Raw genomic sequence first — 25,475 nt, 5'->3', positions numbered from 1 at the left:
ATTCCCCTCTCTCATATCAAAGAAAGGAAATCACATTGGCAGAGCTTCCATATGAGTGGGTGGGTGCCATAGGGAGCATATCCCAGCTGAGGATAGAAAGCAGCGACCTCCAGTGATGGTATATGGACCTGAGCTTACTTTTTCCTGTCTGAACCCCCTCTGATTCACTTACCATTTGATCATCGAAATGGAACTGCCGCTATCCAAGAAGGCGGACAGGCGCCGCCCTGCCACTTCTACCATTACTATCAGCGGCGGCGGCCTTGGCGGGCGGGCCGTCACCGGGTAGGCTTCTTCCCAGCCAGCGTCACACTCCATGAGCGGACAGTCGCGGATGAAGTGGCCCCGCTGGCCGCACTTAAAGCACGGGCCCCGGTCTTCGGGGTCTCGGGAACTCTTTGGGGCGGCCTCTGGTCCGGGCCCGGCCAGGGGTCGGCCCCAGGCCCCCTCCCGACCGGGGAGCAGCGGGGGTGCCCGAGAAGCCCCCGGTCGCGGCCCCGACGCCTCCCGGGCCCCGGACCTGGCCCTCCCCGGGCGCGGGTTTTCCAGAGGCCGAGGGGAGGGCCCGCTGGTCCTTGTTCCTGGGCCCGTGTCCCGGGGGGCCTCGCGTGGGTCGGCCGCCGCGGCGAAGTTTTCTAGGAGGGCCGTGGCTTCCTTCAGACTCGCGGGGTGGCTGCAGGCTACCCACTGTCGGGCTTTGGGGGGGAGGATATTGAGCAATTGCTCCAGGACCACTTGATCCACGATCTTCTTCTCGCCCTCCAAGGCGGGCTTCAGCCACCGGTAGGCGGCATCCCGTAGCGCATTGATCAGGGCTCTGGGCTGCTCGACCTTTTTGTAGGTGATGGACCTGAACTTCTGACGGTAGGAGTCGGGTGTCACCTCATACCGGTCGAGAATAGCGGCCTTCAGCACCCGGTAGTCAGCGCTCTCCTCCTTGGGTAGGGCCCTCAGGGCCGCCTGGGCCTCTCCCGTCAGATAAGGGCCAATGATGAATGCCCACTGGTCTCGGGGCCACTGGGCGGCTTCCGCTGTGCGTTCGAATGCCTCCAGGTAGGCATCTATCTCGTCCGCCTCTCCCAGCTTGGTCAGCTGAAAGGGGGCCCCCCGCACGGGGCCGAGGACCGAAGCGGCGGGTCCGGCCCCCAGGGTCTGGGCCAGTCCACAGAGCAATGTAGCCTGTGACTCTTGCTGCTGTGCCGTCAGGTCCCGCAGGAGCCGCACTTGCTGCTCGGCCATCCATTGGCTGAGCTGGCCCAAGTCCAGGGCCGTAGGGGCCGCGGGCTGCCCGGCCCCGCCCGCCGCTGCGGCGGCTGCTTGGTCCATGGGGGTGCCCTCCGTCGGTACCGCCTCGGAGTCAAGCCTGGGCCGGCCGAAGGTTGCCGGGCGCAAATAGGTGCGAGGCCTCGTCCACCCGGGCGGGGTCGGAAGGTGGGGTCGCGGGCGCCTCACAGCAGGATCAGTGCCTGCTTTCTCCACCACAATGTCAGGCTGTGGCACGCCCCCTGGCGGCGGGTCTGGGCGGGGTGGTCCCGGCGGGTCCGTGCTGGTAGCCTGGAGCGGCTGGGCGGGTCCCCAAGGAAGCGTGGAGGCTCTTTCACAGGCGGCCTCAGACTAGGGCGGCCCTTGTCTGACCGGCGGGCCGGTCAGCACGTGGCTCCACCCGGCTGGCTGCGCCTTAACCTTCAGGGCAGCCGGCTGACCAATGGCAGGGTGCTCGCCTTAGGATGCCGGGCACCTGCTATGTCTCTTCCAGTACCTTCCTCCTCGGCCTGCCTCCAGAGCCTCCTTAAATACTTTCCCCACTCCAGCTCCACCCTCACCCCCGAGTGCTTCCACCCACCATCAATCCCAACACCTGTGCCACCTGCATCCCAGCCCATTGGGCCCACCTCCCTCTACCCCGTTGGTGGGCTGCTAGCCGGGCTGCCCCGCTCTCCCCCAATGCCTCTTGCCCTCCTCCCTCCTGCCCTGTGATGGACGGCGGGCTAGGCCCCTGACGGGGCGATCTGGCCCTTCCCCGGGCCGCCCTCCAATCACAGGCTGGCTTGCTCCTCCCTCCCCCCTGCTGGCCCCGGCCGCCCTCCTGCTTGGCCGAGGGCGCCTGCGCTGGCGTTTGGCAGCCCGGCGCGGCCTCGCCCCGCTCGCTGCGGCCTTCCCCGCGGCCCGGACGGGGCCGTCGCCACCAGAGCGCTGACCGCGCCGGCCGCCGCTTCCGAGTGCGCCCGCTGTCGTGGCCGCTCGGGCTCCTCTCCTCCGGTGCGGCGGCGGGCGGCGGCGCAGCGGCGGCGCAGCCGCTGGGGCCTTCTTCCACCGGTGGGGCCTCGTCCTTGGCCTCTCCCGCCCGGTAGGTGGGCTCTGCGTCGTCGGGGGGGTGGGGGTGGGGGGAGTCCGAGGCCGGCGTGTCTGGCCTCGGACACACCCCCCCTCTTTGCGTTGCGTCGGGCGTGGCTTCCCCGGCGAACATCCGGGACAGGAAGTCAGCGTTGACATGCTGTTGCCCTGGCCTGTGCCGGATCGTAAAGCTGAAGGGTAGAAGAGCCAGATACCATCTTAGCACGCGTGCATTGTGATCTTTAAGCCGGGACATCCAGACAAGGGGGGCGTGGTCCGTCACGAGGGTGAAGGGGTTATTAGCAAGGTAATATTGCAGCGCCCCGACAGCCCACTTGACAGCGAGGGCCTCTTTTTCCACGACCGCGTAACGGCGTTCAGCTGGCTGGAGCTTCCTGCTGATGAACAGGACTGGGTGCTCCTGCCCGCCGTGGTCCTGGGACAGGACGGCCCCGAGCCCGCTATCGGATGCGTCCGTCTGAAGAATGAAGGGCCGGTCGAAGTCAGGGTTGCGCAGGACTGGTGACCCGGACAGAGCGGCTTTGAGGTCGAGGAAGGCTTGTCGCCGGGGCGGCGTCCACTGGACCTGGTTGGGCTGGTCTTTGCGTAGGCAGTCCGTAAGGGGGCTGGCTCGGCTGGCGTACTGTGCGATAAATTTACTGTAGTAGCCAACCAGCCCCAGAAACCCCCTAAGCTGCTTCTTGGATTTCGGCAGGGGGCATGCCTCCAGTGTCGCCACCTTGTCCGGGAGGGGCCTCAGCTGCCCCCGCCCCACGAGGAACCCGAGGTATTTCAGCTCCTGGAAGCCCAGTCGGCTCTTGGTGGGGTTGGCCTTCAGCCCTGCGTCCCGGAGGGCTCGTAACACTTGGCGGAGATGGCGGAGGTGGGATGGCCAGTCAGGGCTGTAGATTAAGATGTCGTCTATGTAGGCGGTGGCGAAACCTTGGCACTGAGCCAGCGCCCGGTCCACCAGCCGCTGGAAGGTGGCGGCGGCCCCGTGCAACCCAAAAGGCATGACCTTGAACTCAAACAGCCCTTGGGGGGTGGCGAAAGCCGTTTTCTCGCGGTCCCCCGGGGCCATGGGAACCTGCCAGTATCCTTTGGTTAGGTCTAGCGCCGACAGGTAGCGAGCTGCGCCTAGCTGATCGATTAGCACCTCGGCCCGGGGCATGGGGTACGCGTCGAACTTTGCGACCTTGTTTACCTCCCTGTAGTCGACACAGAACCTCACGGACCCATCCGGTTTCGGGACCAGCACAATGGGACTGCGCCACTCGCTGTGTGAGGGTTGGATTACCCCCAGGCGTAGCATTTCCTCCACCTCTCGGGCCACGGCCTCCCATTGCTTCCGGGGGAGGGGCCTCCAGGTTGCCCGGGCCACTTGGCCGGGGTCTGTGGGAATCCTGTGCTCAGCCAGGTGGGTGCGTCCTGGACGGGTGGAAAAACAGCCGGGCAAGTCCTTCAGCAGCGCCCGGAGTTGCTGCCGCTGGTGGGGCTCCAACGCCTCGTCGAGCCCTGGCGCGTTTTCCTCCGGCTGGCGGTCCGTCCACGGGAGCTCTCCCGTTGGCGGGTCCAGTGGGTCGTCCGCGAGTCGGCAGGTGCCGGAGGGTCGCTCCTGCCACTCCTTGAGGTCGTTGATGTGCAGGCGTTTGGACTGACGGGGGGAGGCGCCACACTGGACCTCATAGGAATGGGACCCCAATACCCTCTTGACCTGGAAGGGACCCCGCCATGGGTCACCGTGGTGCCCGGGCCCGAACACGCGGCGGTTGACCAGGACCCGATCCCCTTCCTTGAAGGTTCTCAGCCGGGTCCCGCGATCGTACCGGGCCTTCTGGGCCGCCTGGGCCTTCTCCAGATTCTGCCTGGCCAGAGTCCTGGCTGCTTCTAATCGTTCCTGGAGCTCCCTCATATATTCAGGGGCGGGCCTCCCTGGGGGTTCCGACGACTCGGCCCGCCGCCCCTCCATCACTTCCAGGATCCCCCGAGGGTTGCGCCCATATATTAATTCAAAGGGGGTGAAGCCGGTGGACGCTTGAGGCGATTCGCGGACCGCGAACAGCAAGGGGTCCACGAAGAGGTCCCATTGGGCTGGGCGGTCGTGGGCCAGACGCCGTAGCATCTGTTTGAGCGTTTGGTTGAACCGCTCCACTAGGCCATCTGTCTGAGGGTGGTATATGGAGGTGAAGATCTGCCGTACTCCCATGGTGCGGCATAACTGACGGGTGACGGAGGCCGTAAACAGGGTGCCACAATCCGTGACCAGCTCCTTGGGGATGCCCACCTGCGCGAAGAATCGTACCAGGGCGCGCGTCACGCCGGGCGCCTGCATCGTCCGCAGGGGTATGGCCTCCGGGTACCGGGTGGCGTAATCCACCAGGACGAGGACGAACCTGCATCCCCGGGCGGTCCGCGGCAACGGGCCTATGAAGTCCATAGCCACTCTCTCAAAGGGCGTGCGGATCACGGGCAGTGGTGCCAAAGGAGCCCGCGGGGGTGGCCGACCCGCTGTTCGCTGGCAGACCTCGCAGGTGCGGCAGTAGTCCTTCACGTCTCGGGACACCGAGGGCCAGAAGAATCGGGCCAGCACCCGGGCCAAGGTGTTAGCAGGTCCCTGGTGTCCGGCCCAGCTGTGGTCGTGTGCATGGGCGAGTATACGTGGTCGATAGCCTTGGGGGGCCAGAAGCTGTCGGACCTCGCCACCCCTGGCCCTCGTGATGCGGAACCACACGCCCCCTTCCTGGATCACCCGAGGTACTCTCCCAGCCCGCCTGCCATCCATCACGACCCCCTCACTCACCGCCACGGCGTCTCGGAGCCCACCTAAAGTGGGATCGTCCGCTTGGCGAGCGATGAAGCTGGGGTCCGTCGACCAATCCTGGGCGTTCGGGTCTGCTGTGGGGTCGTTCACCGTGGAGGGTCCCTCCCTCGGGTCCTCCGCGGGCAAGGCTTCCTCGGGCCCGCGTGCAGCCTGGAGGTGTTGGTGGAAGCTGGGGGCATCGCGGCCCAGGAGAACAGGGTAGGGCAGGGCCGGTACTCGGGCTAGCTCTACCTCCCAGGTCTGGCCGCGGCAGGTCAGAGGCACTCGTACCACCGGGTAGGTCTCCGAGTGGCCATGGAAGCAGGCCACGGCCGTCGAGCGGACGATGGGTAAGTGGGGCGGTAGCAGGCGTGTGCGGATCATCGAAATGGAACTGCCGCTATCCAAGAAGGCGGACAGGCGCCGCCCTGCCACTTCTACCATTACTATCAGCGGCGGCGGCCTTGGCGGGCGGGCCGTCACCGGGTAGGCTTCTTCCCAGCCAGCGTCACACTCCATGAGCGGACAGTCGCGGATGAAGTGGCCCCGCTGGCCGCACTTAAAGCACGGGCCCCGGTCTTCGGGGTCTCGGGAACTCTTTGGGGCGGCCTCTGGTCCGGGCCCGGCCAGGGGTCGGCCCCAGGCCCCCTCCCGACCGGGGAGCAGCGGGGGTGCCCGAGAAGCCCCCGGTCGCGGCCCCGACGCCTCCCGGGCCCCGGACCTGGCCCTCCCCGGGCGCGGGTTTTCCAGAGGCCGAGGGGAGGGCCCGCTGGTCCTTGTTCCTGGGCCCGTGTCCCGGGGGGCCTCGCGTGGGTCGGCCGCCGCGGCGAAGTTTTCTAGGAGGGCCGTGGCTTCCTTCAGACTCGCGGGGTGGCTGCAGGCTACCCACTGTCGGGCTTTGGGGGGGAGGATATTGAGCAATTGCTCCAGGACCACTTGATCCACGATCTTCTTCTCGCCCTCCAAGGCGGGCTTCAGCCACCGGTAGGCGGCATCCCGTAGCGCATTGATCAGGGCTCTGGGCCGCTCGACCTTTTTGTAGGTGATGGACCTGAACTTCTGACGGTAGGAGTCGGGTGTCACCTCATACCGGTCGAGAATAGCGGCCTTCAGCACCCGGTAGTCAGCGCTCTCCTCCTTGGGTAGGGCCCTCAGGGCCGCCTGGGCCTCTCCCGTCAGATAAGGGCCAATGATGAATGCCCACTGGTCTCGGGGCCACTGGGCGGCTTCCGCTGTGCGTTCGAATGCCTCCAGGTAGGCATCTATCTCGTCCGCCTCTCCCAGCTTGGTCAGCTGAAAGGGGGCCCCCCGCACGGGGCCGAGGACCGAAGCGGCGGGTCCGGCCCCCAGGGTCTGGGCCAGTCCACAGAGCAATGTAGCCTGTGACTCTTGCTGCTGTGCCGTCAGGTCCCGCAGGAGCCGCACTTGCTGCTCGGCCATCCATTGGCTGAGCTGGCCCAAGTCCAGGGCCGTAGGGGCCGCGGGCTGCCCGGCCCCGCCCGCCGCTGCGGCGGCTGCTTGGTCCATGGGGGTGCCCTCCGTCGGTACCGCCTCGGAGTCAAGCCTGGGCCGGCCGAAGGTTGCCGGGCGCAAATAGGTGCGAGGCCTCGTCCACCCGGGCGGGGTCGGAAGGTGGGGTCGCGGGCGCCTCACAGCAGGATCAGTGCCTGCTTTCTCCACCACAATGTCAGGCTGTGGCACGCCCCCTGGCGGCGGGTCTGGGCGGGGTGGTCCCGGCGGGTCCGTGCTGGTAGCCTGGAGCGGCTGGGCGGGTCCCCAAGGAAGCGTGGAGGCTCTTTCACAGGCGGCCTCAGACTAGGGCGGCCCTTGTCTGACCGGCGGGCCGGTCAGCACGTGGCTCCACCCGGCTGGCTGCGCCTTAACCTTCAGGGCAGCCGGCTGACCAATGGCAGGGTGCTCGCCTTAGGATGCCGGGCACCTGCTATGTCTCTTCCAGTACCTTCCTCCTCGGCCTGCCTCCAGAGCCTCCTTAAATACTTTCCCCACTCCAGCTCCACCCTCACCCCCGAGTGCTTCCACCCACCATCAATCCCAACACCTGTGCCACCTGCATCCCAGCCCATTGGGCCCACCTCCCTCTACCCCGTTGGTGGGCTGCTAGCCGGGCTGCCCCGCTCTCCCCCAATGCCTCTTGCCCTCCTCCCTCCTGCCCTGTGATGGACGGCGGGCTAGGCCCCTGACGGGGCGATCTGGCCCTTCCCCGGGCCGCCCTCCAATCACAGGCTGGCTTGCTCCTCCCTCCCCCCTGCTGGCCCCGGCCGCCCTCCTGCTTGGCCGAGGGCGCCTGCGCTGGCGTTTGGCAGCCCGGCGCGGCCTCGCCCCGCTCGCTGCGGCCTTCCCCGCGGCCCGGACGGGGCCGTCGCCACCAGAGCGCTGACCGCGCCGGCCGCCGCTTCCGAGTGCGCCCGCTGTCGTGGCCGCTCGGGCTCCTCTCCTCCGGTGCGGCGGCGGGCGGCGGCGCAGCGGTGGCGCAGCCGCTGGGGCCTTCTTCCACCGGTGGGGCCTCGTCCTTGGCCTCTCCCGCCCGGTAGGTGGGCTCTGCGTCGTCGGGGGGGTGGGGGTGGGGGGAGTCCGAGGCCGGCGTGTCGGGCCTCGGACACACCCCCCCTCTTTGCGTTGCGTCGGGCGTGGCTTCCCCGGCGAACATCCGGGACAGGAAGTCAGCGTTGACATGCTGTTGCCCTGGCCTGTGCCGGATCGTAAAGCTGAAGGGTAGAAGAGCCAGATACCATCTTAGCACGCGTGCATTGTGATCTTTAAGCCGGGACATCCAGACAAGGGGGGCGTGGTCCGTCACGAGGGTGAAGGGGTTATTAGCAAGGTAATATTGCAGCGCTCCGACAGCCCACTTGACAGCGAGGGCCTCTTTTTCCACGACCGCGTAACGGCGTTCAGCTGGCTGGAGCTTCCTGCTGATGAACAGGACTGGGTGCTCCTGCCCGCCGTGGTCCTGGGACAGGACGGCCCCGAGCCCGCTATCGGATGCGTCCGTCTGAAGAATGAAGGGCCGGTCGAAGTCAGGGTTGCGCAGGACTGGTGACCCGGACAGAGCGGCTTTGAGGTCGAGGAAGGCTTGTCGCCGGGGCGGCGTCCACTGGACCTGGTTGGGCTGGTCTTTGCGTAGGCAGTCCGTAAGGGGGCTGGCTCGGCTGGCGTACTGTGCGATAAATTTACTGTAGTAGCCAACCAGCCCCAGAAACCCCCTAAGCTGCTTCTTGGATTTCGGCAGGGGGCATGCCTCCAGTGTCGCCACCTTGTCCGGGAGGGGCCTCAGCTGCCCCCGCCCCACGAGGAACCCGAGGTATTTCAGCTCCTGGAAGCCCAGTCGGCTCTTGGTGGGGTTGGCCTTCAGCCCTGCGTCCCGGAGGGCTCGTAACACTTGGCGGAGATGGCGGAGGTGGGATGGCCAGTCAGGGCTGTAGATTAAGATGTCGTCTATGTAGGCGGTGGCGAAACCTTGGCACTGAGCCAGCGCCCGGTCCACCAGCCGCTGGAAGGTGGCGGCGGCCCCGTGCAACCCAAAAGGCATGACCTTGAACTCAAACAGCCCTTGGGGGGTGGCGAAAGCCGTTTTCTCGCGGTCCCCCGGGGCCATGGGAACCTGCCAGTATCCTTTGGTTAGGTCTAGCGCCGACAGGTAGCGAGCTGCGCCTAGCTGATCGATTAGCACCTCGGCCCGGGGCATGGGGTACGCGTCGAACTTTGCGACCTTGTTTACCTCCCTGTAGTCGACACAGAACCTCACGGACCCATCCGGTTTCGGGACCAGCACAATGGGACTGCGCCACTCGCTGTGTGAGGGTTGGATTACCCCCAGGCGTAGCATTTCCTCCACCTCTCGGGCCACGGCCTCCCATTGCTTCCGGGGGAGGGGCCTCCAGGTTGCCCGGGCCACTTGGCCGGGGTCTGTGGGAATCCTGTGCTCAGCCAGGTGGGTGCGTCCTGGACGGGTGGAAAAACAGCCGGGCAAGTCCTTCAGCAGCGCCCGGAGTTGCTGCCGCTGGTGGGGCTCCAACGCCTCGTCGAGCCCTGGCGCGTTTTCCTCCGGCTGGCGGTCCGTCCACGGGAGCTCTCCCGTTGGCGGGTCCAGTGGGTCGTCCGCGAGTCGGCAGGTGCCGGAGGGTCGCTCCTGCCACTCCTTGAGGTCGTTGATGTGCAGGCGTTTGGACTGACGGGGGGAGGCGCCACACTGGACCTCATAGGAATGGGACCCCAATACCCTCTTGACCTGGAAGGGACCCCGCCATGGGTCACCGTGGTGCCCGGGCCCGAACACGCGGCGGTTGACCAGGACCCGATCCCCTTCCTTGAAGGTTCTCAGCCGGGTCCCGCGATCGTACCGGGCCTTCTGGGCCGCCTGGGCCTTCTCCAGATTCTGCCTGGCCAGAGTCCTGGCTGCTTCTAATCGTTCCTGGAGCTCCCTCATATATTCAGGGGCGGGCCTCCCTGGGGGTTCCGACGACTCGGCCCGCCGCCCCTCCATCACTTCCAGGATCCCCCGAGGGTTGCGCCCATATATTAATTCAAAGGGGGTGAAGCCGGTGGACGCTTGAGGCGATTCGCGGACCGCGAACAGCAAGGGGTCCACGAAGAGGTCCCATTGGGCTGGGCGGTCGTGGGCCAGACGCCGTAGCATCTGTTTGAGCGTTTGGTTGAACCGCTCCACTAGGCCATCTGTCTGAGGGTGGTATATGGAGGTGAAGATCTGCCGTACTCCCATGGTGCGGCATAACTGACGGGTGACGGAGGCCGTAAACAGGGTGCCACAATCCGTGACCAGCTCCTTGGGGATGCCCACCTGCGCGAAGAATCGTACCAGGGCGCGCGTCACGCCGGGCGCCTGCATCGTCCGCAGGGGTATGGCCTCCGGGTACCGGGTGGCGTAATCCACCAGGACGAGGACGAACCTGCATCCCCGGGCGGTCCGCGGCAACGGGCCTATGAAGTCCATAGCCACTCTCTCAAAGGGCGTGCGGATCACGGGCAGTGGTGCCAAAGGAGCCCGCGGGGGTGGCCGACCCGCTGTTCGCTGGCAGACCTCGCAGGTGCGGCAGTAGTCCTTCACGTCTCGGGACACCGAGGGCCAGAAGAATCGGGCCAGCACCCGGGCCAAGGTGTTAGCAGGTCCCTGGTGTCCGGCCCAGCTGTGGTCGTGTGCATGGGCGAGTATACGTGGTCGATAGCCTTGGGGGGCCAGAAGCTGTCGGACCTCGCCACCCCTGGCCCTCGTGATGCGGAACCACACGCCCCCTTCCTGGATCACCCGAGGTACTCTCCCAGCCCGCCTGCCATCCATCACGACCCCCTCACTCACCGCCACGGCGTCTCGGAGCCCACCTAAAGTGGGATCGTCCGCTTGGCGAGCGATGAAGCTGGGGTCCGTCGACCAATCCTGGGCGTTCGGGTCTGCTGTGGGGTCGTTCACCGTGGAGGGTCCCTCCCTCGGGTCCTCCGCGGGCAAGGCTTCCTCGGGCCCGCGTGCAGCCTGGAGGTGTTGGTGGAAGCTGGGGGCATCGCGGCCCAGGAGAACAGGGTAGGGCAGGGCCGGTACTCGGGCTAGCTCTACCTCCCAGGTCTGGCCGCGGCAGGTCAGAGGCACTCGTACCACCGGGTAGGTCTCCGAGTGGCCATGGAAGCAGGCCACGGCCGTCGAGCGGACGATGGGTAAGTGGGGCGGTAGCAGGCGTGTGCGGATCATCGAAATGGAACTGCCGCTATCCAAGAAGGCGGACAGGCGCCGCCCTGCCACTTCTACCATTACTATCAGCGGCGGCGGCCTTGGCGGGCGGGCCGTCACCGGGTAGGCTTCTTCCCAGCCAGCGTCACACTCCATGAGTGGACAGTCGCGGATGAAGTGGCCCCGCTGGCCGCACTTAAAGCACGGGCCCCGGTCTTCGGGGTCTCGGGAACTCTTTGGGGCGGCCTCTGGTCCGGGCCCGGCCAGGGGTCGGCCCCAGGCCCCCTCCCGACCGGGGAGCAGCGGGGGTGCCCGAGAAGCCCCCGGTCGCGGCCCCGACGCCTCCCGGGCCCCGGACCTGGCCCTCCCCGGGCGCGGGTTTTCCAGAGGCCGAGGGGAGGGCCCGCTGGTCCTTGTTCCTGGGCCCGTGTCCCGGGGGGCCTCGCGTGGGTCGGCCGCCGCGGCGAAGTTTTCTAGGAGGGCCATGGCTTCCTTCAGACTCGCGGGGTGGCTGCAGGCTACCCACTGTCGGGCTTTGGGGGGGGAGGATATTGAGCAATTGCTCCAGGACCACTTGATCCACGATCTTCTTCTCGCCCTCCAAGGCGGGCTTCAGCCACCGGTAGGCGGCATCCCGTAGCACATTGATCAGGGCTCTGGGCCGCTCGACCTTTTTGTAGGTGATGGACCTGAACTTCTGACGGTAGGAGTCGGGTGTCACCTCATACCGGTCGAGAATAGCGGCCTTCAGCACCCGGTAGTCAGCGCTCTCCTCCTTGGGTAGGGCCCTCAGGGCCGCCTGGGCCTCTCCCGTCAGATAAGGGCCAATGATGAATGCCCACTGGTCTCGGGGCCACTGGGCGGCTTCCGCTGTGCGTTCGAATGCCTCCAGGTAGGCATCTATCTCGTCCGCCTCTCCCAGCTTGGTCAGCTGAAAGGGGGCCCCCCGCACGGGCCCGAGGACCGAAGCGGCGGGTCCGGCCCCCAGGGTCTGGGCCAGTCCACGGAGCAATGTAGCCTGTGACTCTTGCTGCTGTGCCGTCAGGTCCCGCAGGAGCCGCACTTGCTGCTCGGCCATCCATTGGCTGAGCTGGCCCAAGTCCAGGGCCGTAGGGGCCGCGGGCTGCCCGGCCCCGCCCGCCGCTGCGGCGGCTGCTTGGTCCATGGGGGTGCCCTCCGTCGGTACCGCCTCGGAGTCAAGCCTGGGCCGGCCGAAGGTTGCCGGGCGCAAATAGGTGCGAGGCCTCGTCCACCCGGGCGGGGTCGGAAGGTGGGGTCGCGGGCGCCTCACAGCAGGATCAGTGCCTGCTTTCTCCACCACAATGTCAGGCTGTGGCACGCCCCCCGGCGGCGGGTCTGGGCGGGGCGGTCCCGGCGGGTCCGTGCTGGTAGCCTGGAGCGGCTGGGCGGGTCCCCAAGGAAGCGTGGAGGCTCTTTCACAGGCGGCCTCAGACTAGGGCGGCCCTTGTCTGACCGGCGGGCCGGTCAGCACGTGGCTCCACCCGGCTGGCTGCGCCTTAACCTTCAGGGCAGCCGGCTGACCAATGGCAGGGTGCTCGCCTTAGGATGCCGGGCACCTGCTATGTCTCTTCCAGTACCTTCCTCCTCGGCCTGCCTCCAGAGCCTCCTTAAATACTTTCCCCACTCCAGCTCCACCCTCACCCCCGAGTGCTTCCACCCACCATCAATCCCAACACCTGTGCCACCTGCATCCCAGCCCATTGGGCCCACCTCCCTCTACCCCGTTGGTGGGCTGCTAGCCGGGCTGCCCCGCTCTCCCCCAATGCCTCTTGCCCTCCTCCCTCCTGCCCTGTGATGGACGGCGGGCTAGGCCCCTGACGGGGCGATCTGGCCCTTCCCCGGGCCGCCCTCCAATCACAGGCTGGCTTGCTCCTCCCTCCCCCCTGCTGGCCCCGGCCGCCCTCCTGCTTGGCCGAGGGCGCCTGCGCTGGCGTTTGGCAGCCCGGCGCGGCCTCGCCCCGCTCGCTGCGGCCTTCCCCGCGGCCCGGACGGGGCCGTCGCCGCCAGAGCGCTGACCGCGCCGGCCGCCGCTTCCGAGTGCGCCCGCTGTCGTGGCCGCTCGGGCTCCTCTCCTCCGGTGCGGCGGCGGGCGGCGGCGCAGCGGCGGCGCAGCCGCTGGGGCCTTCTTCCACCGGTGGGGCCTCGTCCTTGGCCTCTCCCGCCCGGTAGGTGGGCTCTGCGTCGTCGGGGGGGTGGGGGTGGGGGGAGTCCGAGGCCGGCGTGTCGGGCCTCGGACAGTATCAATTCCCATTCAATTAATTGTAGTTTCTATTTAAATACATATATTATTTTATACAGTCCTCTTCTCATAGACCCATAAAGTCCTGGTGCAATGCAAAGATGTAAACAGTGTCCACAACCAATACTATTCAGCACAACTCCATAATATACAGTTTGTTGGTCATATGCAGGGCTTTTTTCCAGCTGGAACGCGGCGGAAAGGAGTTCCGGAACCTCTTGAAAATGGTCACATGGCTGGTGGCCCTGCCCCCTGATCTCCAGACAGAGGGGAGTTGAGATTGCCCTCCACGTCGTGCGGAGGGCAATCTAAACTCCCCCCTGTCTGGAGATCAGGGGGCGGGGCCACCAGCCATGTGACCATTTTCTCCAAGGGCAACCCACTGAGTTCCACCACCTCTTTTCCCAGAAAAAAAGCCCTGGTCATACAGTTGTGGATTCAAGACAGGTCCAGTAGCATGCAGATGAAAACAACCACCTGACAGGATGACTGGTTGGGGTCCCATTTCCAGAGTCTTTTTCAAAGATGGAAGATAGTCCGGCGTGATTTTCAATATTTATAGACTTCCATTCAGTTCACCAATAACATAATGCCGGGTGCTGCTCCAAGAGAAGGCTGCAAATACTAACATGTCCAAAATCTGTTTAATGCCTTGGCAGAGAGAGGTGTACAGACTATACACTGCTGCCCCTTTATGAAGCACAGTCCAGTGCGAGAAAGACAATCGCTGTGATAGAGATGAGGATCGTTTGCCATTTGGAGTTCAGCTCCTACTCACTCAAAAAAATCCCTGGTGAGTTGCAAGGCTGGCTAGACGTAATCTTCAGTTATGCTTCATTGCTGCTTTCTAGCATTCTGGTGTCCATCAAAATAATTCAATGAGCTTTTAGAGTCACTTTGATTAGGACTGTGAGTTACTACATTAATTATTCCTCAAATTGGCAGCCCTTAGGAAGGTAGAAAGGTAGGATATAATTTTTAAAAATAAATAAATAAACATACTGGGCCTATTTGCTAGCCACGGTTCCTGACAAACAAATTGGTGGTGGAAAGATGTTGCTTTGTTCCATCTAGCATGTACCAGTTATCTATACATCTAGTATGTACCAGTTATCTAAAATTATTCTTGCATGACTTTCTCCCATTCCCTTTGGAAAACACCGTATGTGGCAAGCAGGGGTACATACCTTCCACATGCCAAAAGGGACACTGGACCACTAATTCAGTCAACTTTTTGTGGACCAGTTTTCTGGGTGGAAGAGGCATGCCCCAGTTGTCCAGCAGAGTTATCTCCAAATGTGAAGACGCTGCCATTCTGTTTGGAGTTTGAGCAAACCACAGCTATGTAAATGCGATTGCTACCTTTGGTTAATAATAATAATATAAGCACTTCCCTAAGTTTAAAAAAAAAAGCTTTTCAGTTCTCGTTTTCATCCATCCCTGCTCACATGCAGATATGCAAGATAATGCTAGACCAAAGCACTTTGATTCATATCTGCTCAGTTCAACAAGTGAACTTTGACCCCTCAGTGCCCTGACCCTGCATGGGAGAACCATATGCAGAAGCAGACTTTTATATGTGCAACTGCAGCACATTCTGCATCATTACGGGCATCCGGGCCTACTGGGCCTGCCTTTGCATCTAGTGATGCAATTTTCTGTTACAGTATTACAAAATCTGGGAGTGAGGGGAGATTAGGGTGACCATACACGGCTAGTGTTAAGTATTGCTTGAATAAGAATGAAGTCTCCTGAGGCCTACAAGACTATTGGTCTTTTGTGCCGGTAACGGCCTATCATAACTGTTGCCTTATAGTCCGTATAACTGTGCTGCAAGTAGTTACTTTGTATATAGTTCATGCAAATGAAGGATTCTAGCTGCTCACCTTTTACTGGTTGTTGTTAAAATTGGGCGTGGTTTCTTTACGTTTAAATTAGTTACTGTTTAGCCTGTCTGCAATCTGTCTGCTTCTAGCTTCCAATAAAGATGTTTACTATAATAGGTAAAGGTAAAGGTAGTCCCCTGTGCAAGCACCAAGTCATTACTGATCCATGGGGGACGTCGTATCATGACGTTTTCTTGACAGACTTTTTACGGGGTGATGGTTGTTGGGGGTTTTCCGGGCTGTATTGCCGTGGTCTTGGCATTGTAGTTCCTGACGTTTCGCCAGCAGCTGTGGCTGGCATCTTCAGAGGTGTAGCACCAAAAGACAGAGATCTCTCAGTGTCACAGTGTGGAAAAGATGTAGGTCATTTGTATCTACTCAGGAGGGGTGGGGTTGAGCTGAGTCATTCTGTAAGAGTTTCCCAGGGTGTGGAATGCTAATGGCGGGAGGCTTCACTGTAACCTGAGGAGGTTCTTTTGCATATGGATCCATATGCAAAAGAACCTCCTCAGGTTACAGTGAAGCCTCCCGCCATTAGCATTCCACACCCTGGGAAACTCTTACAGAATGACTCAGCTCAACCCCACCCCTCCTGAGTAGATACAAATGACCTACATCTTTTCCACACTGTGACACTGAGAGATCTCTGTCTTTTGGTGCTACACCTCTGAAGATGCCAGCCACAGCTGCTGGCGAAACGTCAGGAACTACAATGCCAAGACCACGGCAATACAGCCCGGAAAACCCCCAACAACCATCGTTCTCCGGCCGTGAAAGCCTTCGACAATACATTTTTATGGGGTGGTTTGCCATTGCCTTCCCCAGTCATCTACACTTTACCCCCAGGAAACTGGGTACTCGTTTTACTTATCTCAGAAGGATGGAAGGCTGAGTCAACCTTCAGCCGGCTACCTGAACCCGGCTTCCGCTGGGATCAAAGTCAGGTCATGAGCAGAGCTTGGGCTGCAGTACTGCAGCTTACCACTCTGCGCCACGGGGCTCATCTAGTTTACTATAATAAAGAGCTAATAATCTCAATATATAATAGCTAGCTCTTCCCAACTTTACTTTTAAGACAACCCTGTGAAGTAGATAAGGCTGAGAGATAGTAGGAATTTGAGTCCAGGTCTTCCATGTGCCAGTAACTGATGTCACTGCAACACTGGCTCTCAATTAGGCCAAACCACATTAGTAAGCTATTTAACAGTGTTACTATCTCTGTATGGAGCGACCACAAAATGGAAGTGTTTTTCAGTGGCCTACTGCACATGAGGATCATAATCGGTTGTTTCCAACTAGTTTTCCTGCTGGTGAAAAAAGGAAGGGGTGGTCTCCTCTGATCACCAAAAAGCTTATCCTAGAGATCACAGAACCTGAATGTGAAAAAGCCAGAGTAGCCTAGTAGTTAAGAGTGTCAGACCAAGATCAAGGAGAGTCAGGTTCAAGTCCCCACTCTGCCATGAAAGCCTACCGGCTGACCTGAAGCCATTCACACACTCTCTGCCTAACCCACCTCACAGGGTTGTTGTGAGGATAAAATACAGGAGAGGAAAATGATGTGAGTCACTTTGGGTCCCCATTCAGGAGAAATGTGGGGTATAAAGGAAGTAAATAAAATTTTAAAATAAACAAAAGCCATGTGGGAAGGAGTAAGAGGAGGGTACAAGGTTAGATTGAGTGAAAAAGCTGACTGGATCCAACCCATTGTTTCCATTAGCCCTTAGACGCCTGACATCTTTAGCCTCCAGGAAAACCATTCCTGAGCTTTAGGGTACCATTTTTTTAACAACTCAGAAAACGAATTTCAAGTCTACCTGAGTGAGGACAGCCGTGTGCTCAGCCCCACAGCTAATGTAGATCACACCAAGACTCTTCAGAGCAGCCACCGAGTGTGGTTTGAAGACCTGTTCTGTTGGAGAAGCGTGTAACAGATTTCTTTTTTATTTTTATTAAAATATCAAAAATACCAATGAGGAGTGTTACGACACTAGCATATAGCAATATAAACTATACAATACAATGAACAAACATAATAAAGAAATATAATTATACTATAAAACTACAAATATATATCACTATAGATTTATTTATTGGCTGGTGAAGAAAGCTGACAGGAAGAAAACTAATTCAATTGAAATGTGGTTCTGGAGGAGCGTTTTGCAGATACCACCAATGGCCCAAAAGACAAATAAGTGGGTTCTAGATCAAATCAAGCCTGAATTCTCCCTAGAAGCTAAAATGACAAAACCGAGGCTATCGTACTTTGGTCACATCATGAGAAAGCAAGACTCTCTGGAAAAGTCAATAATGCTAGGAAAAGTGGAAGGCAGTAGGAAAAGAGTAAGACTGTGGCCGATTCCAGACGACTAACCTTAAGCCGTTTCATGCCGCCCTCTTCCGGATCGCGACGGGGAAAATGCAAAATATCGCGTTTCCTCGCGCGAGTTTTGCGCGTCATCGCGCGAGGAAACGCAATATTTCGCATTTTCCCTGTCACGATCCGGAAGAGGGCGGCATGAAACGGCTTAAGGTTAGTCGTCTGGAATCGGCCCTAAAACGAGATGGCTTGACTCAATAAAAGTGTTTGGGGTCTGAGGCTCAGCCCCTGGAGTTACCGGGAGGACAGGACAGGACGGGAAGAGAGATTGAGATTGAGATTCAATATGGAAGGGAGTTGGAGATGAGGCAGGCAAGGCAAAGGAGCGGACGAGAGGGTGAGGTATACCCCCCCCCCCGGGCCGTTGCCTCACAGAAGCCCTTGACAGGTGCAAAGGCAGCAGGAGCAGCTGCGTCCCAACTGGGGTGGGGCAAGGCCACTTACAGGCAGCCCATGTGCAGTGCTAGGGCACCCAGCACAGCAACGTCCCAGACAGGGTTGAGTGGAGACAATGCCCAAGGGCACTCAACAGGCAACAGGCCAACAGGTGTAGCGATGCCTGGGTGCGGACCTAACAAAAAGCCATGTCCGCTAGTTTGCAGGATCTAAGCAAGTCTGCTAGTGGTAGGACCCTTTTATTCAAAGGGTCATCATAGATCGGAGGTGACTTGATGGCACATAACACACAGATTTATTAGGCCATTAGATTTACATTCTTAGTTCCACATTGAGCCATGGTCCCTGCCACTCTAGCTTTACTGTTATTGTTCAGAATTATTTTAAGCTGAAATTTTTGGGTTGGTAAATTTTAAATTTGACAACGAGGAAATTGACATTGTTCAAGATTTTCTGTTCCTTGGCTCAATCATCAACCAAAAGGGAGACTGCAATGAAGAAATCGGAAGATGATTGAGACTTGGAAGAGTAACTGTGAGGGAACAAGAAAAGATCCTTAAAGAGAAAGATGTCTCTCTGGGGACCACGATCAAGATAATCCAAACTATGGTATTCCCCATCACTACGTGTGGATGAGAAAGTTGGACAGTGATGAAAGCTGACATGAAGAAAATTGATTTATTTGAAATGTGGTGCTGGAGGAGAGTTTTGCAGATACCATAGATGGCCCAAAAAGCAAATAAGTGGGTACTAGATCAAATCAAGCCTGAATTTTCCCTAGAAGCTAAAATGACAAAACTGAGGCTATCGTACTTTGGTCACATCATGAGAAGACAAGATTCTCTGGGAAAGTCAATAATGCTAGGAAAAGTGGAAAGCAATAGGAAAAGAGGAAGACCTAAAACTAGGTGGCTTGACTCAATAAAAGAAGCCACGTCCTCCAGTTTGCAGGATCTGAGCAAGTCTGTTAATGATAGGACATTTTGGAGGTCTTTCATTCATAGAGTCACCACAGGTCAGAGGCAACTTAACAGCACATAACACAACACAAATGCCCTCAGCCCATGTAAATACAGCAAGCTCTCACTAAATAGTTTCTCCCCTGTACTTGCACAAACAAGACCATTATATGTATTGTTGAAGGCTTTCACGGCTGGAGAACAATGGTTGTTGTGGGTTTTCCGGGCTTTATTGCCGTGGTCTTGGCATTGTAGTTCCTGACGTTTCGCCAGCAGCTGTGGCTGGCATCTTCAGAGGTGTAGCACCAAAAGACAGAGATCTCTCAGTGTGAGAGATCTCTGTCTTTTGGTGCTACACCTCTGAAGATGCCAGCCACAGCTGCTGGCGAAACGTCAGGAACTACAATGCCAAGACCACGGCAATACAGCCCGGAAAACCCACAACAACCAAGACCATTATAGACGTAGAAACCTCAACAAAACCTTTTTGACAACCTCAGACACTGTTTTCCTTGTAATGAACTTCCTTTTTTAAATGGCTTATACTCCCCAGATCATCATATATTCTAACTGGTGCCTTAAAAGGGGAGGGGAGGTGTAGTTATGATGTTCACTGGCTTGGGGGTCCAAGACGGCCAACAGAAAGAGGTGCTGTGGAAAAAGGAGCCAGTCCTCTGGGAAAACACCCTGTCTGTCACCAGAAAAAAATGCTCTGATTCTAACTCATCAGAGAAAACCATCAAAATGGAAACATATGCAAGAGGAATTCAAAGGTGGCCATACCTTTTGGGTCACTCTGACTTAAGCCCAGCTGATGCGCATTGTTTCTTCCCCACGCGTATGCAACTCCTGAAAGGGAGAGGGCAAAACTATGTGCCCCGCCTGCAGCCACCTGGGCCAACGGGATGCCATCCAGAGCAGAAACATGCTGCGGCCGACTGTGGGAAGGAGCTTCTTTTCCGACTCCCAGCTGACCGTGGGTGTTCTGCCCCCAGGAGAAGACTCTGCCATCTTTGTTTAAGGAGGGAGGAGCGGGAGAGGGAGAGAAAGATTAGAGTCCACAACCACAACTCCCAGGATTTCCCAGTGCGCACTGTGAAATCTGTAGCATTAGAGTTACAGTGAAAGAAAACCATCCCTTTTACACAAACTGTATGACACAACAAAGGTTGATTAAAATACCAAATGAAACAAAGGATTACCTTTTGTCAGGGCTATTGAGTGGTAGTGTCCACAAGTCACCTGTATTATTTTGAATGCAGACAAGCTGTCTATTTTCCTGTATTGCAATCAGAAAGTAAGAAAACAGGGCAAGTGTTTAGGACTTTATCTTTTTTGTGAGGGTGGAGTGGGGGGAGGGACTGTTAGCATTTTGGTTTTTAATAAATAAATGTGCTTAGTGCAGCAGTGTTATCCTGCCCAAATGCTTTAAAATCATTCTTTCATTCATCTTCACAACAGCCTGTGAAGAAAATGCTCATCAGGCCAATTTTACATGCAAAGGCAGCAAGAACCACTCTAGGCTTACTACATCGACAAGCAGACAGCAGCTCATCTGGTTGAGACATTACGCAAAACCGTAACTCGTTTCAATTAAGATTGGTTTAAAAGCCCAGAATACAATCACAGATTACCACTCAAATCAAGGTTTGCTTTGTCAAATATTTGTTTAATTTCCTTCCCTTGCCTGGCAGAACATCTCCGGAGAACAAACCAGGGTTAAGCCTCAAATGTCTGTATTCATATACCATGTGAAGCCATAGTTCCCTGTGGTTATTAAACCAACCTATCAATTGTTTAAGATCCTAGTTTGACAGAGCCTGCACTAGTGGAGTGGTCTGCTTTCAGACAAACATATTAACTATACTGAGCTTCATTAAACCACGGTTTTGCAAAATATCTGAACTGGGTTAGACTGTTCATTCAGAAGTATTAGTTTTTCTCCTTATATACAGTACTAGTGGAGACTCTTTCTGAGGGTACTTTCAAGTGGGTAGCTGTGCTGATCTGTAGTAGAAAAGCAAGATTTGGGTACTGGACCCAAATCTTGCTTTTCGGGGGGTAGTTCACGTGTCTCACTGCAGCAATTCTTACCTACCTCTCCCCAACTGCTTCAGGAAGATTAGCTGCCATAGAAGGGAGATTCTGGAGATAAAACAGAAGGGGAAATCCCAACTGATATTGCTCCTTTTCTTTTGCAAGTAGGCCTTAAAGTCTCTGTTCAACTTTTCTTGTCTCTGAGGAGCCTTCAATACTCAACAGATAGAACTGAGTTGCTTTTCAGTTCATAAGTACAGTGCTTTTTTTCAGCGGGAACGCGGTGGAATGGAGTTCTGGCACCTCTTGAAAATGGTCACATGGCTGGTGGCCCCACCCCCTGATCTCCATACAGAGAGTTTAGATTGCCCTCTGTGCCACTCGAGCAGCGCAGAGGGCAATCTAAACTCCCCTCTGCCTGGAGATCAGGGGGTGGGGCCACCAGCCACGTGACCATTTTCACCAAGGGCGATTTAAACTTTTAAAAACTCCCCCCTTGTTCCAGCTGACCCAAAGTGTCGTCATTGTGAGGTCCTGAGTACCACCACTGAGTTCCACCACCTGCATAAAAAAGCCTGCATAAGTATAACCAAACTTCAAAGATTAGTCACGACATGTTTTCAAGACTTCCCATTAAGAGAGTTAGGTGAGTAGCCGTGTTGGTCCAATGGTGCCTTAGAGACCAACAAGATTTTCAGATTTTGGAATGTAAGCTTTCAAGAGTCAGAGTTCTCTTCTTCAGACATGAGAAGGAATGGAGATCTCTGAGCCTTTATATCCCAGCCAAAGGTGGGTGGGATGTTACAAGAGAGGGCATCAGGATGTAAAGGTACAATGCAGTTGATTAGAGCAGAAATTAGCATCTGTAGTGAGATAAGACTTCTACGTCTCGGTTCAGCCCCAGGGGGGGGTGTTCACTGTGGGCCCTCCTGAATTTGGATATTTTTTTTCTGGATGCAGCCCAGCAATCAACCTGGCACCCTCACATCACAAATGTTACAATTAACTACTTACTTGGGGATTAAGCGGTCTCTGAGTTCCCCAGTGCCCAGCTGTCCAAAAGAGCCCGCTCCCCAAGAGAAAACCCTTCCGTTGCTGCAAACGGCTATCGAGTGCTCCTTCCCACAGCTTACATAGACAATAGCCTGCGCTTCCAGTGCTTGGATTTGTTCTTTCAGGGGGGAAAAAGAAGAGAGTTAATATTTATTTGCATATCTAAACAGTAACCAGAAGGACATGTTTATATATCCTGTGTCTTCTACTACAGGGTGTAGAAGTGAATGCAGGATTTAGTGGCCAGTGAGAATAACAGCTTCCTTTGTTCATGCAGTGAAGCCTTGCACTCACATTACAATAAGCTTTTATTTGAAAACATATTGCAAACAGAATCACAATAGATAAGGAGCAACGGGTGTTTTCTACATGGGGACTTGGAGCTAACTCCACTCAAGAGTTGTATGCGCCTCCCACATGGTATGCCGATTGTGGATTCAAGGGCAGAGCTGGACTGCTTTTTAGGGAACACACATGAAGCTACTTTATAGCACATCAGGCCATCAAGGTCAGTCTCCGCTCTGCCATTTTACCCACACAACAATCCTGTGAGGTACATTAGGCTGAGTGTGTGTGACGTGGCCCAAGGTCACCCAGCAATAGGTCAGTGTGCATTGCAAATCTTTGATTCTCTTTTACCTTATTTTCTCATGTTTAATTATAACACTATTCTAAAAAGCTGTTATGTAGAACACTGAGTGATTATTGGCTGGGGACGAAGATGTTCACATCAGACCTAGAGAGTAAATAAATAAACTTCTGATTTTGCCTTAAAGCCTGGGCCCAGAAAGTGGTGAAGACCAGGAGCATTCACTCACCACTCAGTACCTGAACTAGCCCGTTTTGTGTTGCTTCAGTTCAATCAAAGAGACGTTGCAGGGGTTTGAGGGCATTAATCCCTCATAGGTAAAGGTAGTCCCCTGTGCAAGCACCGAGTCATTCCTGACCCATGGGGGGACGTTGTGTTTTACGGGGTGGTTTGCCATTGCTTTCCCCAGTCATCTACACTTTACCCCCAGGAAACTGGGTACTCATTTTACCGACCTTGGAAGAATGGAGGCCTTGAGCAGGCTACCTGAACCCGGCTTCTGCCGGGATCAAACTCGGGTCGTGAGCAGAGCTTGGACTGCAGTACTGCAGCTTACCACTCTGCGCCACGAGGCTCTCATAGCAAACACTTATTTCAGCATAAGCTTTGGAGAATCTGAGCTTGTTTTATCAGATCCAGAGGAGTTAGGGCGTTAGTCTGTAGCAGCAGATGTCTCTGACGAACAGATCTGTGATTCTCGAAAGCTTATGCCACAATAAAGTTGGTTAATCTATAAGGTGCTACTGGACTCTACTATTTTGTTTCATCAGCTACATCTTATATTGGAATTAGGGTTGCCAACTCTGGGTTAGGAAATTCCTGGTCATTTGGGGGCGGAGGCTGGGGTGGGCAGGGCATGAGGAGGGGAGGGACTTCAGCTGGGTATGATGCTACTGAATCCACCCTCTAAAGCAGCCAGTTTCTCTAGGGAACAGATCTCTGTAGTCTGGAGATCCGATTGTAATTCTGGAGATCTGCAGGCTCCACCTGGAGGTGGTCAAAATAGCTGGAATAAATTTTGCTAGCCTTTAAAACGACAGGGGACTCCTGTTTAAATCAGTTTTAAACTAATTATAAACGAGGCGGGGGAGAGAAATCAACGTTTTGCTGTGAAGTCTCTCTATTGTTCTATTGAATGCCCCACAAACGGTCTGCCCTCCTCCCTCCCATCTACAGACCCTCCCCATCATCACACCCAAACTCTGAAGGACTGCCAGCTCCTCTCTTCCAGACCCACAGCGCTGACCCGAAAAGAAAGGAAACCGAAAGCAAATGCTTAAGACGTGACTCAAGGCCAGCGCCGGAGGATGAAATCTTGTCTCAGCCAGAAATAGAAACCGAAACTCAACAGTGCAATCCTGAACAGAGTTCCTCTAGTCTAAGCCCGTTCAACTCAATGGGCTTAGATTGGCGTGCCTCTGTTTAAGACTGCCCGGGTAGAGTCCTACACATCGCCTCCCCCCCCCCCAACAACAAAGGCTGGCTGATGTTGCGAAAGAGCCACATCTGCAGCTCAACCCTGACGGCTGAGCCGCGCCGGCCGAGAAGAGCTCGGCAAATGTCACCAGAGGACGCCGGTGGCGGGTCAAAGGAACGCGAAGTCCCGCTCTGGCGCGCTCTTTGGGCAGGGCGGCGGGAGAGCGGGGCTCCTGTCCACATGCGGAGCGCAGCGAAATCCAGCCGGCCAAGGGCAGCGCGGCAAGAGGGGCGCGTTTCCTGCGCTGAGCCAGCCTGGAGAGCAGGGAGGGAGGCGTTCCTTCTTGGGCCATTGTCTTTGGAAAGGGCCCCAAATCGGCGTGCGCACAGGGCTTTCCTGCCTCCAAAAAGGACAGGCGGCTGTTAGGGTTGTCACCTCCAGGGTGGAAATCCTTGGAGATATGGGGATACCTGGAGAGCGCAGAGTTTGGGGCAGAGAGGGAGCTGAGCAGGGAAGTGATGCCATCGAAGCTGCCATTTCCTCCAAGAGAACGGATCTCTGCAGTCTGGAGATCAATTGCAATTGCAGAGGACTCCAGGCTCAGCCTGGAGGATGGCAACCCTCTCTCTTTCCCTCCACTCTTGGAAACAGATTTTGCAGAAAGCCTGAGCTGGGGAGAGGGGATCGCCGTCGTACCTGGCTCGGAGCCGCACTGCCGCCCGGCGGGGAGCCTCCTGCCCAGCTGGCCCCGGGCGTTGTCCCCGCAGGAAGAGACGGAGCCGTCGGCGTGCAGCAGCAGCGTGTGCCGCTCTCCGCAGGCCACCAGCGTCGTGCCGCGCCTCGAGGACGCGTCCGGCCCGGGACGGAAACGGATCGGCTCCGAGCGCCCTTCCTCTGCGTCTCCCAGCCCCAGCTGCCCGGAGGCGCCTTCTCCCCAGCAGTAGAGCATTTTGCTTTGACTCCCGAGCAAAATATCTCCAGCTCCCGCCCCGAAACTTTTCCCAGACCTCCAGCTAGAGCAGCCAAAGAGTCCAGCCTCAGCTCCTCCAGGGAGCCCAACCTTTCCTAGCCGGTCCCGCCCACAGAGGCTTGCCGACTTTTTCCCTCCTGCCACTCAAGGAGCTTCACGATTTTAACATGGATACCAAAAAAACCGCTGAAAACCCACAGGGTACATTTAATTGATGTATTTACTTGTATACCCTGCCTTTTTCCCAATTAAGAACCACAAAGTGACCCGCATCATACTTCTCAGTTTTATCCTCACAACAACCCTGTGAGCTAGGTTAGGTGGAGAGACTGGGACAGGTCCGAGGGCACCCAGTGAGCTTCCACGGCACAGCGAGGATTCAGATCCAAGTCATAACTTGACACTCTAACCACACCACACTGGCTATCTGGTACAAGGCTGTGCCGAAGAGACCACGGAGCCTATGCTTCATTGCGCTTCACGATGTTTACGTGGAATCCACCTAAGCCCACCCTGAGAATCACAGAGCGCATCAATAGTAGCAAAGAGATATGGATGGAGCGTATCATGGTACCACCATCACACAAAAACACTGGAATGCTTACAGGGCAATGCTAAAACAAGAATCACACCCACAGCCAGAGATTCTGCTGTAAGGACTCTCCTCCTAGAACCCTCTCCCCACCCCCCAGGGCCAAA

The 25,475-nt window shown here is 57.4% G+C and overlaps 1 protein-coding gene across 1 annotated transcript in view; it reads right to left on the bottom strand.

The window, feature by feature from the left end:
• LOC129337026 (probable E3 ubiquitin-protein ligase HERC6) overlaps window positions 1–24,786 on the bottom strand; it is a 47,178-nt gene extending 22,392 nt beyond the window's left edge. Inside the window, 6 exon segments of the mRNA XM_054990472.1 lie at window positions 14,280–14,407; window positions 16,793–16,887; window positions 19,494–19,721; window positions 19,913–19,989; window positions 21,762–21,918; window positions 24,503–24,786. Of these exon segments, the coding sequence (XP_054846447.1) occupies window positions 14,280–14,407; window positions 16,793–16,887; window positions 19,494–19,721; window positions 19,913–19,989; window positions 21,762–21,918; window positions 24,503–24,755 (938 nt within the window). The 5' untranslated portion in view covers window positions 24,756–24,786.
• Between the last annotated feature and the right edge of the window lie 689 nt (window positions 24,787–25,475).

Source organism: Eublepharis macularius, chromosome 10 (genome assembly GCF_028583425.1).
Source record: "Eublepharis macularius isolate TG4126 chromosome 10, MPM_Emac_v1.0, whole genome shotgun sequence".
NCBI classification, from domain to species: Eukaryota; Metazoa; Chordata; class Lepidosauria; order Squamata; family Eublepharidae; genus Eublepharis; species Eublepharis macularius.
This window is presented reverse-complemented; position numbering and strand designations above follow the sequence as displayed.